This window comes from Neodiprion fabricii, chromosome 2 (genome assembly GCF_021155785.1).
Source record: "Neodiprion fabricii isolate iyNeoFabr1 chromosome 2, iyNeoFabr1.1, whole genome shotgun sequence".
Lineage (NCBI taxonomy): Eukaryota > Metazoa > Arthropoda > Insecta > Hymenoptera > Diprionidae > Neodiprion > Neodiprion fabricii.
In genome coordinates this window covers 33,067,659-33,085,736 of record NC_060240.1, presented here as the reverse complement: position 1 = coordinate 33,085,736, position 18,078 = coordinate 33,067,659, and the positions used below count along the sequence as shown (strand labels likewise).

General features: G+C 41.1%; 3 protein-coding genes across 7 annotated transcripts; 2 read left to right on the top strand and 1 right to left on the bottom strand.

The window, feature by feature from the left end:
* The first annotated feature begins 793 nt into the window (after positions 1-793).
* On the top strand, positions 794-9,583 carry LOC124176252 (zinc finger protein Xfin-like). 4 transcript variants are annotated; one of them, XM_046557263.1, is made up of 13 exons: positions 795-1,790; positions 1,966-2,013; positions 2,095-2,243; positions 2,541-3,064; positions 3,323-3,652; positions 3,763-3,963; positions 4,214-4,666; positions 4,791-5,264; positions 5,610-5,897; positions 6,019-6,456; positions 6,620-6,756; positions 6,843-6,955; positions 7,063-9,583. In XM_046557263.1, exons 4-13 carry the CDS (start codon positions 2,588-2,590, stop codon positions 9,105-9,107), a joined length of 4,956 nt encoding a protein of 1,651 aa, XP_046413219.1. In that variant the 5' UTR covers positions 795-1,790; positions 1,966-2,013; positions 2,095-2,243; positions 2,541-2,587; the 3' UTR covers positions 9,108-9,583. The 4 variants fall into 4 exon arrangements, with proteins under 4 accessions (XP_046413221.1, XP_046413219.1, XP_046413220.1 ...); XM_046557264.1 differs by lacking the exon at positions 2,095-2,243; XM_046557265.1 differs by lacking the exon at positions 4,791-5,264 and having other exon boundaries at positions 794-1,790; positions 1,966-2,243.
* Positions 9,584-12,560: 2,977 nt separating this feature from the next.
* Positions 12,561-16,091, top strand: LOC124175451 (E3 ubiquitin-protein ligase UHRF1-like). Its single transcript, XM_046555719.1, has 8 exons — positions 12,561-12,842; positions 13,397-13,983; positions 14,079-14,436; positions 14,555-14,743; positions 14,829-14,985; positions 15,065-15,263; positions 15,347-15,763; positions 15,856-16,091. Exons 1-8 carry the CDS (start codon positions 12,759-12,761, stop codon positions 16,073-16,075), a joined length of 2,211 nt encoding a protein of 736 aa, XP_046411675.1. The 5' UTR covers positions 12,561-12,758; the 3' UTR covers positions 16,076-16,091.
* A 557-nt stretch (positions 16,092-16,648) lies between these two features.
* Positions 16,649-17,960, bottom strand: LOC124175452 (divalent-cation tolerance protein CutA). 2 transcript variants are annotated; one of them, XM_046555721.1, is made up of 6 exons: positions 17,687-17,960; positions 17,534-17,593; positions 17,353-17,398; positions 17,158-17,207; positions 17,027-17,080; positions 16,649-16,849 (listed from the first exon to the last, which is right to left on the bottom strand). In XM_046555721.1, the coding sequence occupies exons 1-6, from the start codon at positions 17,842-17,844 to the stop codon at positions 16,822-16,824; spliced, it is 396 nt and encodes a 131-aa protein (XP_046411677.1). In that variant the 5' UTR covers positions 17,845-17,960; the 3' UTR covers positions 16,649-16,821. The 2 variants fall into 2 exon arrangements, with proteins under 2 accessions (XP_046411677.1, XP_046411676.1); XM_046555720.1 differs by having other exon boundaries at positions 17,038-17,080; positions 17,687-17,957.
* Positions 17,961-18,078: the final 118 nt, after the last annotated feature.

Genomic DNA, 18,078 nt, shown 5'->3' with positions numbered 1-18,078 from the left:
AAATCTTGTCTATATTTATAGTTGCCGAAGGTCAGGGTATCGTTTCTAATTTCCACATCAACCTGTTCTGCTTTAAAATGTCAACGGCAATCTTATTACGAAAATAGTGAATATTCGATAATTTGCAGGAACAAAATCGCGTTCGATATTATACGCATGCATGCACGTTCCTTGCACGTTGAAATGTCGATTCCATACGGATTCTCGCGCTATCGTCTCTCCGCGTATCTTACATGCATCTATATGCAGCGTTACTTCGTATCTATACCGTATTAGTGTAAGTTTAGTACGTATGTATAAAAAACAATATGCCGGTCTTCACCGGAAATCTACGGCGAGGGTAATATCTCATGCAATCGCATTTGCGGTCAACTTTGGGGCAAGTCAGTTTTTTATTCTTCATTTCCTGCACCAATTTCTCCTGTCGATTGTCGGAATAATCATAACAGCTGCATGGTACTAGCCGCGTCATTTCCGGGCAGACCATTAATCGAAACAGGAAAAAAGGAGAGAGGAAAATGGCGACTAGGCGTTCGCTCACTGAATTAGTTCGCTTAGCCTGCACCGATGAATACTATGCTTCAAATCCGGTAAATCGGTGCTGATGTAGCTCAAAGTGTAGAATAAGTCTACCTTGATCATGGTAATAAATAAGTATATAAGGTCCTCTGACGCTATCGCATTTCGCGTCGGACCTGTCCCGTAGCCCGTAATATGCCCGTAGGTAAGTTGGAAGGGAGTGGAATTGCAGATGGCGCCCGCCTGCGCTACTTGGCCATCGGCGTCGTCAGTCATCCCGCATCCGGGAGGGGCTGACGGTGGGTTTCTTCACCGTTCTTGCAGAAACGATCGTCTCGCATACACAGTATAGACGTACAACACGTGCGCGATTAATACTTTATTGATTAATAAGGAGCTATTCGGAGGGCCGTCGCTATTTTATTGTCCTGTTTATCCTCTCCTGATTATTCGCTGATTCCATCAACACACCTCGCGTCATTTTCTTCGCATAAATATCTCGCACTCCTCCGCCGAGACGGTCGTAGCTGTCGTAAACGCCTTGCGAAGCTCTTCGATCCGATGTATGTATACACGTGCCCCTGACACATGCATGGATCCAACGTGTATGTCATCATCGGTATACATTCATACTTACATCTACATGGACGCATATATATCACTATCCATAAAGTTGTGTGACCGAGCTCTCTATCTCTCCTTTTTTCTCCTGTTTTCTCCATACGTTAACACATTTATCGTCATTCTCTCTCCCTCTGGTTCTCTCACTCTCGCTCCCTCTTTCGTGCCAACAATTGTTTTCTTCAAATACTATAATCGCGATCGTCCGACGGCTCTTAAGCACTCGGGAGTCGGTGGCATTCTGTGCTTGCTTGCTGGCTGGCAAGCGTTGCAAGGCTGCAGGCTGCTCGGGACTTTCCTCGGTGGTGTGCGTGCTACCTACTACCTAGCTGTGTTACCCGCGTGCGCGAGTGTTTACACCGACGAACGAGACCCCGACGCACCGACGACCGACCGAGCGACCGCCTGCTGCCGCCGTCGTCGCCGCTGCCACCGCCGCCGCCGCTCCTCCTGGCTTTCCTCTAGAGTCTAGTGGCAAGACGCAAGAGGCCAGGGCAGCAAGCAAAGCCAAAAGCACACCGTGTAAGAGTTGAGCAATACACGCAACACGCCGTCACGACCTCGCCGTATTCCAATAGCAAGGTTCTATGCCAGGCATCGTTGACTATCAGTGAATAATAACTTCGAGGGTCCGAGTATCAACTAACAAGGTACTAAATCATGTAATTACTCTGCGTTACCACTGTCCTTCCTTCTAGACAAATATGCACGTTCAACTCGGCACGTCTCGTTGCCACGTCTTTTGATTGTCAATTTACTTATTCTTCGGGGGTTTATCAACTCTTCTCTCTTCTACTTGGGTACTGTTTTGTGTGTACCGTGCAGTTGGAAGACGATATAACTACAGCACATCTTGGGTCTCTTCGGAAAGAGGTAAAGAGTGAAGGCGGGAGCGAGAAGGGAATAGAGAGTGAGAGTGAGAGCGTGCGAGTATATGGCTTAGCTGGTTGTTAGGTTGGAGCGAGTGAGACGCACGCTGTCATTCCAACCAGCGCGGAAGTCGCATGGATATTGGATGTTCGGCGACGTGAGAAAGCGGAGGAACGGAAGGTCGGAAACAGTCATGCAATGGCGGAGTACCAACAGCTATCCTTCAAGTTGCTGTAATTAATCCTTTGTGTATGTAATGCTAATTATCTCTACAGATTATTGTACTGGCGCTATGTTGCGTAATGATCGATTGTTTTGTTGCAACCATTGTGACCGATCAGCGAGCCAGTACAGGGAATCTGGTTCTCTTCAGCTTTGGCGTAATTTCGATGAATAATCGAATGACATGTCCATTTATTTGACTGGCATTTTCACCTCAGCGAAGAATGGGAATCGGATGCGTTTCAAGAAACTGGCACTCGACCCCAGCAATTTGGAAATTATTTTTCTAAGAACCAGGATTTTTTCAGGAGTTGATAGGGGGCTACGAAAAATAACAGCCACGGAACAGAACAAGATGGCGGACTCGCTGCCCCGTTTGCGAGCGCTGCGTCCTCGACCTCAACCTGCTGTAGCGGCTCCCCCACCCACCACCGGACACCCTGCGAAAGAAAGAAACCACGAAGTAAATGTCGAGGACGAGGATGAGCCGATGGAACAGGACCAAGAGCGCGAGGACACCAGGAGGAGCAAGAGGGGAGACGTTTCGGATGATGAGCCAACAGCAATGGCGGATGAAGAGGAGGATGAGGATGACGCGTCGGCGGCCGTAGAGGACGAGGAGGAAGAAGGGGAAAAGGAGGACGTTGATGAAGACGGCGAGGAAGATGACGAGGAGGGGAAATTGGTAATAAAAGAAGAGCCGACCGAAAGCCCGCTCGTCGATACAGAGGAGGGGTCGAAAGCATACGAATGTACAACTTGCAGGACGGTCAAAAAATTTCCCAGTCTTAAAAGCTACCTTCATCACCTAAAAAAAGAACACAAGCAAAGGGTGAGTGCTATCAATCGCGGACAAAGTCCCAGAATTATTGAATTTGATGCAGGAACCCATTGCTACAAGAATTCGAATTATAAATATCGATTACGTGCAGTATGAACAGTTGCTTACTGTACAGGCGAAAAAAATCAGATCCTTCCTAGGATTGCCTATAGTTAGGCGCTGGCGGGGTGTCGCATACGTCATGTTCTTGCGCATAGGATCATTATTATTTTTACACAGCGAACTTAGTGATGAATAGCTCATTTTTAGGTAAGATGCTACGAGTGTCCCCATTGTGATTTTGTCTGCCAACACGCGAAAAAACTCCAGCGTCATTTTCGGGTTGCTCACGAGGATCTGCAGGACAAAATAGCTACGGAATCGGCCGAGAGAAGTAGATGTCCGATGTGCGCTCACGTTGCGGTAAACCAACGAGACTTGGAAACCCATCAACGCGTGCATCATTTAAAAAGGCGATTCTTTCGTTGCGCAAAATGCTCCTATGTAACGCACGTCCGCGCGAGATACACGAAACACGTCAAATATCACTCCATGCCTATGATAAAGTGCGATGCCTGCGATTTTCGGACTCCTTATAAGGTAGAAATAATTGTAACACTGCTGTTTCCGCATATTATTGTATCGTCTTCCTTTATCAAAATATCTTCATTAAAACGTACAGGCAGTCTGACCATATTCTTTTTCTGCAGTGGAACTTGGATCGTCACACCCGAAATCACGGGGGTGGCGGAGCCTTTCAATGCCGTGCATGCAATTTTACTGCTGATATCAGGCAAAGTCTCACTGTTCACGAAATGAATCATCATGATCCACCTGTTGGGCAGCCACATCGAAAGCCGAACAACCCTTGCGAACGGAAACCCCGCAATAGCCCAAAACGTTATAATCAGGTCCGTATGCACGGAAACGGAAAAAGTGAAAGAGAAATCTTAGTTGTACTATCTATTTACACTTTTTTGCGCGGTAATTGTGTGCGAGAGTGAAATTTTGAGTCACCGAGATGATCAGTGCAAGTCTTTGACCTTTTAAATTTGAGCTAGCAATTTGGAAATTGGTTATTCTCTTGAGGTTTTATCTGAACAAACAAATTCGATAACAGTAAATCCTGCAATATTTTTATATGATAATTATTTCCGGTAGGTTGGAGCTAGTGACTTTCGAGAAAACCTGACGAAAACGTCGGGCAATTCGACGCCAACAAAGAGCGTGAGCCCAAGCAAGTCGGTAGGAACACCCAGGAAATCGGTAACTCCTGAGAAACACGATTTTATTGACGAAAGGAACAGTGTTATTGCTGATGCAGAATGCATAGCATTAAAATGTGAAGAAAAGGGGTGCCAATTCATCACAGCATGGGACTCTGAAATGCAAAGACATTTGGCGGAATCTCACGCTCCCTTGTTGATCTCTAGATCCAGAAAACCTTTACCGATGTTGATTCCACTAGGGACATCGAGTTCTCCGAAATCGAATAATGTCGGTGGGAGCGGCGGTAACACTACGCTGCTACGGGTGCCGAGAGTGAGGGTCAGGCCGGAATTGGCGCAAATCGCACGAGATACGGAAATGGCGAGACTATACGGTGAACAAGAGGTACGTACCTTGTTTAAACGCGATTTATTTACCGGAGACAGGGCGTTGGGGAAGTTGATTAAATTTAGGTGTTATAAGAACAATAAAATCTATAGCGGAATAGTCAGATGAATTTGATCGTTAGAATTTAGCTACCAAGAGGGAGTTGAGTGGTAGCGGGGATTCGTTTGAAAAGAAGAACGCGTCCTTCTTTGACAAACTAAAGGAGCGATTGATGACGAGTACATCGAATAATGGAGGACGATCGGACGGGTCTATGCGCGGAAATGGAGGTGCAATAGACTTGAAATGCTGGTGTACTTTTGAAGCAAAGAACATGGAGGAATTGTCGAACCATCGACGGACACATCACGCCGCTCTTAGCGTTTCTCTTGGTTCCTCGAGGTGTCCCAAATGTCGTAGGCGATGTAAAAGTTCCGCCGATCTTCAAGCGCACTTACACATCTGCCAATCCGGTACCGAAGAGTCGTCAGTTAATGATAATTCACAAATTTACCTAGAAGATCGTCCGACCACCACTTATCGCGGAGAATATAGATTCCCGTATCAAATGGATTGGGACTCGAGTTTTACCGGACTCAATTCTTCAGGCTCGTCGGTGTGTAATCAAGACAATCTCGTTATTATCCTATGTTCCTACCTATCATCCTTCCTATCTACACCTATTCTGACATAAATTTTCTGATTAAAATTTTACTTTGGTGATAAGAAAGTCCTACCAAAACTGTATAAACTAACTTCCAAGATGTACTTTCACAAGTTTGGGGCTTAATTTCGTTTGCAAGAATAAAATAGAATGGCTAAATGTTTAAGTTTCCACTGAATAACCATACAACTAATTTTCATGTAATACGCAATTAGAGGGATTAATTGCGAGAAATTCTCAGCATGATAAAACTATATACACGCGCACTAGAAGATAGTAAACAAAAGATCTTCACAGGTGGAGAGTGGCTCGACGCAGCAGAGTGGCCGTCGGGTATTTAAATGCCCCCACTGCGCTTTCTGGGCATCTACAGCGTCTCGGTTTCACGTCCACATAGTCGGCCATCTAAACCGGAAGCCGTTCGAGTGCTCGCTATGTTCTTACAGGTCCAATTGGCGATGGGACATCACTAAACATATAAAACTTAAAGCGGCTAGAGACCCTGAACATGCGGCCGCCCGGGTTCTTATGACGGATGAAACGGGACGTCGCAATTATTCGAAATATAATAAATACCTTGCGCAGGTCAGCCTCCTTTTATTCAATACTTGTTGTCTTATAAGGACAATGACTTTCAAAGGTTTTGATTTACGAGAGCAAGAGAACTGTGGCGTAGTGACCGTATTAATGATCATTTCGATTCCAGGTGCAACAACAGCAGCTACAATTATCGGATGAACATTGCATTGACGAACCACCGTCAAAAATGATGCTGACAGATGAGTCGGAATACAGACAACCACCGGAGCTAACTCCAGCTCCAAATCCCGTGTCTATAGCTTTTAATTCGTCCCTAGAAGTTTCTACACTACCTTCCAGACCCCCACCTCCTCTAAAAGCAGCAAACCGTAACCAGGGTCAGTCCTTGTTGAAGAGTACTCCCGTTTCTTCTGTGCCTACCGCTAGCACAGTCTTGACAATATCTGTTCCCACTACAACTACTGTAGTTAATAACTCTGAAGAAACGAAACGTACATTATGGAAATGTAAAAGATGCAACTACAGAGATTCCAGCAAGGATGCAGTTTTGTTACACGTCAAGTCTCACTATGAAACTTCTATACAGATATCTGATGACGAGAAAGTGAGTAATTTGATTTAATTGTAGGTTTATAGATATCTTATCGATCGATGATCATCATCCAAGTTGACACAGAATTAAACTTGCCGTTGATGACAACAATGTACAGTTTTATGCTAAGACGAAACCGGCGTATTTACCACAAAATTCAATATTAATTTTGTAGAAAGTTTACGGATGTGGAGATTGTCCGTTTGCGGCATCTACTGCTGCCGCTCTTGCTGCTCACCGCGATCATCACCGACCAAATCTCGGCGCGATTTTTAAATGTTACCTCTGCCCGTTTTACGTCAGCACCAAAGCGTACGTTACGGATCAATATTAAATTTGTCACTCAAGCCTGAGCGTATTGTTTTAACATGTGAAGTCTGTTTGAATTTATTTCTCAGAGAACTGTTAGAACACGCAAGGCTTCATGGAGAGGAATTAGCGGCGGAACATCAGCGAAACATAGAGGCGGAGAGTTTACCGGCTAAGCGGAAGTTTCAACGTATTTCGTCAGGTATGGTGAAAGATACTTTTGCCATAAACCTCTCTCAATATACATTATAAAATTATATGAGAAAATGACGTAATTGATATGTTTTTTTTTACACGGGACATCATTAGAATCTAAAACAAAGGCTGATGATTCGTCCGTCGAAGAAATAACCGGAGTGACTTCAGCGGCTTCGTCGGATGCAACCTCTTTGAGATCTAAGGCAAACGTTACGGGTGGTGTCCCTCCTCCTTTATTATTGGACACTCGGGCTCTTCCCGATGCGCCTTTGGTTTGGGTTTCTCGTCCCGATGGGACTCTGACGAAGATGTTAAAGTGCCGACACTGCCCTCACGTTGCTTCACGCCGCGCCGAAGTACGGGACCACGAAGGAATGCATGTATCACCGCCGAGTCAAGGACTCTTGATCAATTGCACAGACTGTAATTTTACGTGCACGCGTCGCGACGTTATGGAGTCTCACACAGCCATGCATTCTGGAGTCCTGGGTACTGTTCACTGCCTGGTAGATGAAGGGCGACCTGATAATCAGCAACTCAATGACCTAGCCACGCTTTTGGGACTCGCCCAACCACCGGTTCTCGGCCCTGAACCCGATCTACGAGATTCTAGACTCGTACACTGTTGCGGTAAATGTCCAGCGAGATTTCTCTGTGAAAAAGAACTACGCATTCATTTGAGGTACCACTCGACAGAGTTGGCTTATTCCTGCCAATGGTGCTCGTATGCTGCTAGACAACCCGCCCATCTTTTGGCACACCAAAAAGCTCACTCTCCTGAATATCAGGAACGAACTCGGTACCTTTTGTCATTATATGGTCACTCGCAAAGACATCCACCTCCGACAACGGCTTGCGTTGAGGCGAATAATCATTCTTCTTCAGCGGCTGGAATCGGCGGCGTGGCTTGGATCGTAGTTGAAATTAATTCCAGTCCTAATGGTGGAAATTCTAATGAGAACAATCAAGAAAATGGAAATCAAGTTTTCACGTGCGCTAAGTGTCCGGCACGATATTTTAAGCTGGATGCTTTGGAATACCACATGACCTTGCATGGAAAAAATAATAAGTTCAAGTGTTTGGAATGCGATTATTCGTCAAAAACCGCTCAGAACTTGGCCAAACATCAAGTCGTTCACCGACTCCGTGCCGAATCAAATGAGACCACAGCGGCACCTATTGCAAATAGAGTGCCGCCACCTCCAGACCCACAATTCGGTATTTTAATGCGCGGAAACCCTAACTTCGTTTATCCAGGATATTTGAGAAATGGACGACTCAAAGAAAAACGCTATAAGTGCCATAAGTGCCCCTCCGCTTTTGAAAAACGCGAACAGTACAGAGTTCACTTGACGCTTCACGGGGCGAAGCAACGATATCGCTGCGATACCTGTGATTATTCTGTTAAATATTACGCAAACTACGTTCAACATTTAAAGAAACATCAAGCTAATGCTGAAGCTCAGGCATCAAAACGGCAGTTGGAGGATGATACAATTTCTGTTGATAGCGATGTTGTTGCAGAGCCACCCGTCATTTCAGTTACAAGACCCGGAAAATCTTTGTCTAAGCCTTCGGTAGTTACTTCCGCAACGGCCACTACGGCCACGACTTCATCGGTTAATACGAGCACAATAGTAGTTTCTAATCAAGATAAACAATCGTTAATATTGATGCAAAGAAAAGGAACTCTGGTAGGGCCCAACGAAGCTGACGAAGAGTCTATACGTTGTCCGAGTTGCCCATTTGGGACCCCTGATAAGGATGCAATGGATGCTCATAAACGGAGACACGGAATCGAGAGAATGACGCCGCCTTGTCCTCATTGCGATTACGTTCCACGGAAGGACGAAAATGCCAGTGATCACGTGCGACTTCATTTTACAAGAATGTATAAACCGGAATCTTACTTAATAGCGGAACTTTTGGCTCTGCGGGTACATCCTCTGAAAAAAACGAAAACTGGAAGGCAGGAGAAATCCGATGAAGAGAGTGAAAAGCTTCTTTTCAAGGAATGTATGGATGGAAGGTTTCTTCCTGCAATAGACACAATGCCCTTGCTACCTGCGTCACCTTCTACTTCTACCCTTGCCCTTCAAGAGAAGGTCATTGTAGATCCGAATACGGGTGAAGCTAAAAAATCCGTTTCAACATAAAATTAAGAAAGTATCTTTTTCTTGTATTATTGTTATATCGATATTTGCGGAACAAACTTGGTATAACAACTCATAACATTCAGAATAACTACGCATCACTACGGTACCCATGGTACATTGTTCAAAATATGTTGTTGATTATATTTAATCATGGCTGAAGCCAGTTATACTTATGTAAATCATGTAAATATTGGTACAACGAGCTTCCTTGCTCGAGTGTTCTCTATTGTTATTCAGTTGATTTGTTTTCTTTTCCTTTATCTATTATGAAGATTTGTTGCTCATTTTATAACTTATGTTTAGCTCAGCACTGATTTTATCTCACCGAGACAGTTCAAAGCTTATCAAAAAATAATTATTTTATCTACCCTTACCCAACGCGGTTTCATCCGTTACAGATCATGCTTTGTAAAAATAATTTTTCCGTTATTGTTACTCATGCATCTGAAAAATATAGGTTGAAAGTTTGGTTGAAACATACATTTTTTTCCCTTAGCTATTTTCCGGCATAAATGTATGTACGAAAATTGATGTTCCAAAGCCGCTTACTGATTTCGGTATTTTTGCGCGCACGAACGATTTGCCTGCATGAATGAGTAGTGAAGTACGGCGTATTTATACGCTACGCGTAGACTGTGAGCACGCACAAACATGATTCGTCGCTCTTCGGTCCGTCAAAGGGTTTTCGAGCGAAACAGCGCTCACGATCAGTTGGGACGTGTTTTTGACGACATCGTGATTTTGACTGGCCAGTACGGTTACTACGAATGGTTTGAGCACAATTTTGCGCGTACGAACACGTTTTTTCAACAACGAAAAAAGGTCTTACGCACGAAAGTTTATGCGGGCAAACTGTCAAAATCAGGATCCCGTCAGAGACACGTTCTAACCGATTGTGAGCGCTGTTCCGCACGAAAATCCTTTCATGGACCGTCGAACGAAAGATTGTGTCCGTGCGTGCTCAACGTCTGCACATACACACAAATACGCAGTACTGACTGGCTAGGGCATTCGTGTACGGGCTATTCCGCGTCAACCGGATCAGTCATCTCTCAGATATTTTTTTAATTTGGCATGTGGATTGTGTGGGGGGAGTTAGATTTTTGTGCCAAAGCGCGAATCTCATAATGCAAAATTCGATTTTTTATTAACAATAACAAATTAGACTCCCATTTTTTTCAAAAATTCATAAGTTTGGCAAAAAATTAGATACAATATATTTTTTTTTTCAAATTACGCGGAAACCTCCGTAGAATTGAAAAAAAAATACGAAATCGTAAAAAAGTTGTCATCAATTGTTTATTTAACAATTAATTTTTCAAAGATTTTTAAAGCAGTGACTGAGACGATTAAAAATTTTTTTTAAAATTCTGACATGTTCCTTGAACTGTACTACAACCTGTGAATTAATTCCAGAGGGGTGTTTTTCTTCGTTTTCGAGTTAAAAATCATTAAAGGTGTCAATGCGCATGAAATTGCGGCGCGCCGAGTCTCTACGTAATGGCGGGCGGCCGGTTGCCGTCCACCGCTACCCCGCGGTGGCGTCGCAACGTTATTTTAGAGTCATTTTCACGATATAGGACATGATTGAAGAATCTGAAAAAAATACTGTACCTTCACAAGGCCTGCTCGAAGCGATAAGTGAAGTTTCAAGAATGTGTTTTTCACCGTTTTTTTATTACAGAGATTCAAAATAACGGTTACACACCATGAGAGTGCACATAAATGATAATAATTACATAACTTGCTACTTATTTTAAAATAAAAACACATTCTTGAAACTTCACTTATCGCTTTGCGCAGGCCTTGTGAAGGTACAGTATTTTTTTCAGATTCTCCAATCATGTCCACATCGTAAAAATGACTCTAAAATAACGCTGCGACGCCACCGCGGGGTAGCGGTGGACGGCAACCGGCCGCCCGCCATTACGTAGAGACTCGGCGCGCCGCAATTTCATGCGTATCGACACCTTTAATGATTTTTTACTCGAAAACGAAGAAAAACACCCCTCTGGAATTAATTCACAGGTTGTAGTACAGTTCAAGGAACATGTCAGAATTTTAAAAAAAATTTTTAATCGTCTCAGTCACTGCTTTAAAAATCTTTGAAAAATTAATTGTTAAATAAACAATTGATAACAACTTTTTTTTACCATTTCGTATTTTTTTTTCCAATTCTATGGAGCTTTCCGCGTAATTTGAAAAAAAAAATATATTGTATCTAATTTTTTGCCAAACTTATGAATTTTTGAAAAAAATGGGAGTCTAATTTGTTATTGTTAATAAAAAATCGAATTTTGCATTATGAGATTCGCGCTTTGGCACAAAAATCTAACTCCCCCCACACAATCCACATGCCAAATTAAAAAAATATCTGAGAGATGACTGATCCGGTTGACGCGGAATAGCCCGTTACACGCAAATATGTCAAGTCTGTACGTAACTTCATGAATTTCTTTTAGGTAGATCATGACTATAGCGTGTCGTGAATATCGTTGAAACACACCCTTCTAAGCCATATGGTCACATCTGCGCCAACACGTACACAACTTTTGGGTGAGCAGCATTTGTGTTTTACGCTCGGCTCAGGTAAAAATTGTACATGTGTTTGTGCAGGCAATGCCCGTACGGTTTGGAAGGGTCCGTTTCAACAGGTATTTACGGTATATTTTCACGGCGTTTCGTGTAATATAGTGAATACTTGTCTAGTTTGGAATTTGGATTTTCGCAGATTATGAGCATGCGGGTATACCTATTATTTGTTCATAATATGGTCAGAACGATAATATTAATAATTGTGAATACCAACCATGTTTACATTTGAAGAATCGTAAAAAATGAGTTAAATCGTGAATTGAAGGAATATCCTTAACGCCTTATTCGATTTATTTCTGAACTCTGTGTGGTTCGTTTTGAGAGCGTGTATCATAAATTGTACGTACCTTTCTCACCGATAGCTGTACATGCTAGAGTTGTTTAGTCTCTGTTCATCGAATGGTAACAATTATCGTTCACGATGTTTCTTTATCTTCATTCAGTTTCATACTCTACACGAATCTATTTCGTTAAACTCATTTTTGAGGAATTAACATTTTGTTCATCAATCCGATCAGCGCAAAAGAACCTTCAGTTCGATTTGGCAATTCGGAGTCATTCGTATTAATCCAGGGCAATCTCAATTCAAATGGGTTCAGATCATCTAATTGAAGCTTCAGCGAAGAGAAGGTGTTTCGAATATGAAGTTATTTAATCACAAACTTCGTGTCTATGATATAATTTGCATTGCTGTGCGTGGCGAAGGCTTGGTAACTAGGCTGACGTCACTACACCTACCAGCTTTCATGCGAATGAGCCTTGAGGGGCAGGTGGTCGAGGAACAAAGATTTTCCCGCCAAATTTCCGGTATTCATAATGGCGACCGTTAGGCCGTTGAACGTGTCATAGCGTCGGCTAACAGGGAGAGGGGACCGCGGGGCAAATTCCTTTAGTCTATGCCTGCATCGAGCTCTGCTTGGTTGGTATACTGTCAACACGTTTTAACGGGGTGTTTTTTTTTATTTTCTCCGAACTAAGTAAACATGAACTAATGAATCCGGTTCGTGACCGTTGTTTTTTTTGCACCAAATTTTTGTTGAAAATTATTTCGAAAAAATGTATGTTCAAGTGAGAAGTATTAACGGCGAGAGAAATGTCGTTTTAAACATTTCGAAACTAACGACTGTCGATGAATTCAAGGTAATAAAAAAAACCACAATAATATTATGACAATAATGATTCTTAACCAACAAACGAGTATTATCTATATTGCCACGCGTACTTAGCCAGTGATAAATATCAGGAACAAGGTAACCTCACTCGGAAACTTTCACAAATTTTGCTAAAGAACAAAGGGATGTGGTCTGAGTTGATATTTATTTCTCGATTCCAAACTTTTCAAGAGCTGCATAAGGCTGCGAATATGGTTGATCATAATATTCCAATTATAGTTCACGACTCGTAGTAATCCAGGTTGTTCGCTTATTAACTAAAGTCACCAGGTGTTAGAAAAGCCGTTAAATTTCAAATGAATAGGTCATCCAAATGCGGAGAGTAATTTTATCAGTCCATTATCAAGCCGGAGCTTGAGATAAGCAGCTGTATTTATTTAATTTGGCAAATATCTCAAACGAATGCGACCTAATTAACAATGTTAGCGCGATATCAAATGAATACATTACTGAGGCTTTTTTAAATTTAATCTTAATCGAAGCTTCATGTTCCCGACACCTGTTGCAATAATTTTTTCTCAGGCTATGGTTGCAAAGGAGATGCTGGTGCAGCCAGAATATCAGCGACTATTTTATCGTGGCAAACAGCTAGAAAATGGCTACAAACTTTTCGACTACAATGTTAATTTAAACGACGTTATACAATTGATGGTAAAAGCTGTTGCTGACGAATCGTCTGAAGAAAAATCCACAGATAGCTATAGCGAGAATGAAAACACCGATGATAAAGAAGAAATTGAAGACAATGCTGTTGAGGCTGAAAGTCGATACTATAAAGTTGGGGACTCCATAGACTGCATGGATCTGGTTTACGGGGCTTGGTTTGAGGCTAATATAACCCAAATACTAAAGAGAGAAAATAATTTAGTATACCGAGTGAAGTGGGATGCAGAAGAGGATGGAGATGCTTTTGACGTCGATGAAAAACATATCAGACCTCGTGCACATAGATTAATAGATTTTGGTGATTTGGAAATTGGCCAACGTGTCATGATTAATTACAATATTGAATTACCCAGGGAAATTGGTTATTGGTATGATTTGAAGATTGTCAAGATACATAAGACTAGAACAGTAGAACAGTTAACTGGCACATTGTATGTAGGAAGGTAATTATATATTTTACATCAAAGATGTTACAGAAAATCGTAATCTCATAAAAAATTGTGCTGCTTATCCAGAATACATTTTTTACTATCTACAGAGATCGGCTGCCTCTTGAAGATCGTAGAGTGAATCCAAAAGGTGAAATTTTTGCGATAGAGGAACCAAAGTTAATTCGTGATCGTACTCAGGAAGAAAATGAACAGGTCCCAAACAGCGGAACGAGGCGTAGAATTCCAGCTTATTGCGCAAGCTGTATGGATAATCCAGGTAGAGACTGTCGGGAATGTGGCTGTCGTGTTTGCTCGGGTAAAGAAGATGCTCATCTGCTTTTATTATGCGACGAATGTGATTGTGCCTATCATCTTGGCTGTTTGAACCCACCTTTAACTAGTATTCCTACTGAGGATGAATGGTACTGCCCAGAATGTAAAAATGATGAAAATGAAATAGTCAAGGTAAACAGCTTGTGAGATTACTAAATACTTTGAAATTAAAAATGATGTATATTTCTGATGTCCGTTATTGCAATTTACAATCTTTTCAATTTCTTTTCAACTTTCCATCCTCTTTTAGGCTGGAGATAAACTAAAGCAGAGCAAAAAAAAATCAAAAGCAATAGGAGGCGAGCAGGATGGAAAACGTGATTGGGGAAAAGGAATGGCATGTGTCGGAAGAACTAGAGAATGCACTTTAGTACCTCCCAATCACCGAGGACCTGTACCTGGAGTAGAAGTTGGTACTTGTTGGAAATTTAGATTGCAGGTAAAAATCATTTTGCTCTTAAAAAATTTGATTGATGTGACGCCATATGAACCAAAACAAATATGAGGGTTAAATTTATTACTAGGCATCTGAAGCAGGAGTACATAGGCCACATGTAGCTGGGATTCATGGGCGAGAAACAGACTGTGCCTACTCGCTTGTTCTATCAGGTGGTTATGAGGATGACATTGATAATGGGGACGAGTTTCTTTACACAGGCTCAGGTGGTCGAGATCTCTCAGGTACTATTCAATTGAAACTTCTTGTACCATAAGTGACAATCATTGTTTAGTTGTATAATAATTGAAAAAACTTGTAAAGGAAACAAAAGAACTGCTGAGCAGAGCTGTGATCAGACATTAACACGGATGAACAAAGCTTTGGCCTTGAACTGTAACGCGAAGTTAAACAACATAGACGGTGCTGAAGCTAAAGATTGGAGAGGTGGAATTCCTGTTAGAGTTGTACGCAATTACAAGCTTGCTAAACACAGTAAATACGCGCCAGTGGATGGTAATAGGTGCGTTTCGATAACATAGATAAAATAAAACGATGTCTTTTAGGATTTTGATTTAGTAAAAAAATTTTGATTATCCTTTCCAGGTATGATGGCATATACAAAGTGGTTAAATATTATCCACAAAAAGGTAAAAGTGGATTCAGTGTATGGCGATATGTTCTACGAAGGGATGATCCTGCACCTGCTCCTTGGACTCGAGAAGGCAAACGCCGCATAGATGCTCTAGGTTTAGAAATGCTTTATCCGGATGGTTACTTGGAAGCAACCAAAAAGGCAGATGGAAAAAAACGCAGTAAGCGTGGTGCTCTAAAAGAAAGTAACCCTTGTACTTCTGACGAGGAGATACCTGCTGAAAAGCGACAAAAGAGGGAGGGCTACAGGCTAGAAAAAGACCTGTTTGATCTGATAAGGAAAGATGAAGTAAACACAAAACTTTGGGATGAGTGTCGGACAGTTTTGCCTGAAGGAAAAGTTCCGTTCTTACGACGTGTTTCCGAAAGGTAGGTCCAATTGATCATATTTTCTAACATGTTCAAATATTCTACATTAATATTCAAATTGTAATCTAATTCGTCAACTTCTTGCTTTACAGATTTATGTGCGTTTGTTGTCAAGAGATCGTTTATCGTCCTGTAACCACACCTTGTGCTCACAACATTTGTTTCAGCTGTTTGAAACGTAGTTTTTCTGCGGGAGTATATTCGTGTCCATCTTGTCGTCACCCTCTTGAGAGTAATTACCGAATGATAGAAAATGAAACATTAGCTTCTGTACTGCTTTCACTGTACCCAGGTTATCAGGCCGGAAGATAACAAAAGGTTCTTTAAACGACATTGCAAAAAATTGACGAATAATGTCTTGACAATTCACCGGAGTCGTGATTACTTAAAACAATTGCTAATACTTTAAATTCCGTTACTGACGATACATGCGATACTTTTAATGGAAAATTGCCGTGGTTTTTTAACTGATTCGATTTTCTTCGTTTATTTCATTTTTTCTCATTTGTATATAAATGTATGACAACCAGAAACCGTTTCGCACCACGATATTACTAGATATCGATTATAATCTTTAACCAGACATCGATAACATTTAATTCGAAGTTCTAGTTAATGTGCAGACTAAATCATAGATTAATTACCTATATTACCCTTACTATCGTTGCTACTGTCGAACAAATATTTCATCTTACCGATTGAGTCAGTGGAGAACTCCCATAATAATTAATAACTCATTAATATTCGATCTCTGATCTGGCAAATATTTTCTTATTACTTGGACCAGAGTTTATTACGTCTGATCGTGAAGCTTAAGTCTTAATAAATACATAATAGGACAGTTTATAGAATATGCTGAATAGCGAATGATGAAATATTAATCAATTGCTGAGCCGATAATAAACGAATCTTTATTTTTTCACACACAAACAAATTTAATCCAATTTATTTTACCATCCTTATATTACCCACGTTTAATCCCAGGTGCCTAACAATACGTTAAGAATTTTTATCAGATTCTCTCTGGGCAATTGTAGGGACAGTTTCGCTAATCCAATCTAAGTACTGTTTGTTTCCATTGTGAATCTGCAACATTGATTATTTTAGTTTAATAATTCTCTCTTATTTTGTTTGATTAAGAAAGAATAAATAGTCTCTATTTTGCATGCAATTAATATATGTAAATCATCCGTGAACAAATCTTCAAAACTGAGTATCATAACGAACAGGATAAATGATTTAGATAACGATAACTATGGGAACCTCATACTTACGGGTAAAGATATGACTTCGCAAACTTCATAAGGATGATTTTCTCTGTAAAAGAAATTTTGAAATGAGGAAATCGATAATTCAAACTTTGAATACTACGTCATTTATCACGAATTACTTACTTGACGAATTTGGTCAATGCATCGACAATTTCAGTTCTGGTTTTAATCATCTGCAAATTACATTGAGAAATATTAGAGATTATTGGTAATTGCAATTAATTATTTTTGAAGCCAAAATGTTTAGGGGTTTGTTGTCGATGATCGAAGAATGAAACGGGGCATGGGTATTGCTATTTTTTAATAAAAAATTCTTACCAACAGCAGTTCTTGATCTTCGTTAATTTCGTCTTTCCACTCATATCTGAAATTTATACAAATAATATTGAGTTACATTCATTTCTCGGTAAAATTATAAAACGGACACTACTAACAGCTGACTGAATGCAAAACAAAAAAATTAAGAGATAGTATTATTTTATTGCAGTGTTGTACGTACATTGAAGTGATTTGGGGTATGATATTGACGCAGGCAGCTAATTTATTTTTGACGAGTCCGCTATACAAAGAAAAACGATGTTGGATAAGAAATAATACAACATTGAGCATGGTAAAAGTGAATTCAGTGGTAAATAATCGAGATCAATATTACCGAGAAATATTTTTCGCAACTTCGTTGGACGGTACTGTAACGTAAGCAACCGAGTGTATTCCAGAGATATTATTCATTGTACTGCACCCTAATAGACGGATATTTCGAACGAAGGCTGATAGCATTAAAAACTTGAGAACAGCTGATGTATGTGACATTTAACACCGGTATAATGTCTAATGTAATGCGTAGCGTTCGTTCAAAGGAATGAACCTACGTCATGTGATACACTGTGTATAGTACAGATGGTACAGATCAGAGTGTTGATATAGTAGCGGTTTCACGTAGTTGTTAAAATTGGCATAGATGTCGCCACCACATAGAAGACCTTCCACGAGAGCTCGATACGAGGGCTTAGCTCTATCGTGATTGGTCGTCAACTTCTTACCACT

Coding starts and splice junctions, on each gene's coding strand:
- LOC124176252 (XM_046557262.1), top strand. CDS start 2,588: ATGGCGGACTCGCTGCCCCGTTTGCGAGCGCTGCGTCCTCGACCTCAA. Junction 3,964..4,213: donor GCCCAAAACGTTATAATCAG/GTCCGTATGCAC, acceptor TATTTCCGGTAG/GTTGGAGCTAGTGACTTTCG. Junction 6,757..6,842: donor TTTTACGTCAGCACCAAAGC/GTACGTTACGGA, acceptor TTTATTTCTCAG/AGAACTGTTAGAACACGCAA.
- LOC124175451 (XM_046555719.1), top strand. CDS start 12,759: ATGTATGTTCAAGTGAGAAGTATTAACGGCGAGAGAAATGTCGTTTTA. Junction 12,843..13,396: donor CGACTGTCGATGAATTCAAG/GTAATAAAAAAA, acceptor ATTTTTTCTCAG/GCTATGGTTGCAAAGGAGAT. Junction 15,264..15,346: donor GCGCCAGTGGATGGTAATAG/GTGCGTTTCGAT, acceptor TATCCTTTCCAG/GTATGATGGCATATACAAAG.
- LOC124175452 (XM_046555720.1), bottom strand. CDS start 17,844: ATGTCACATACATCAGCTGTTCTCAAGTTTTTAATGCTATCAGCCTTC. Junction 17,594..17,686: donor GTTGCGAAAAATATTTCTCG/GTAATATTGATC, acceptor TTCTTTGTATAG/CGGACTCGTCAAAAATAAAT. Junction 17,081..17,157: donor GCATTGACCAAATTCGTCAA/GTAAGTAATTCG, acceptor TTTCTTTTACAG/AGAAAATCATCCTTATGAAG.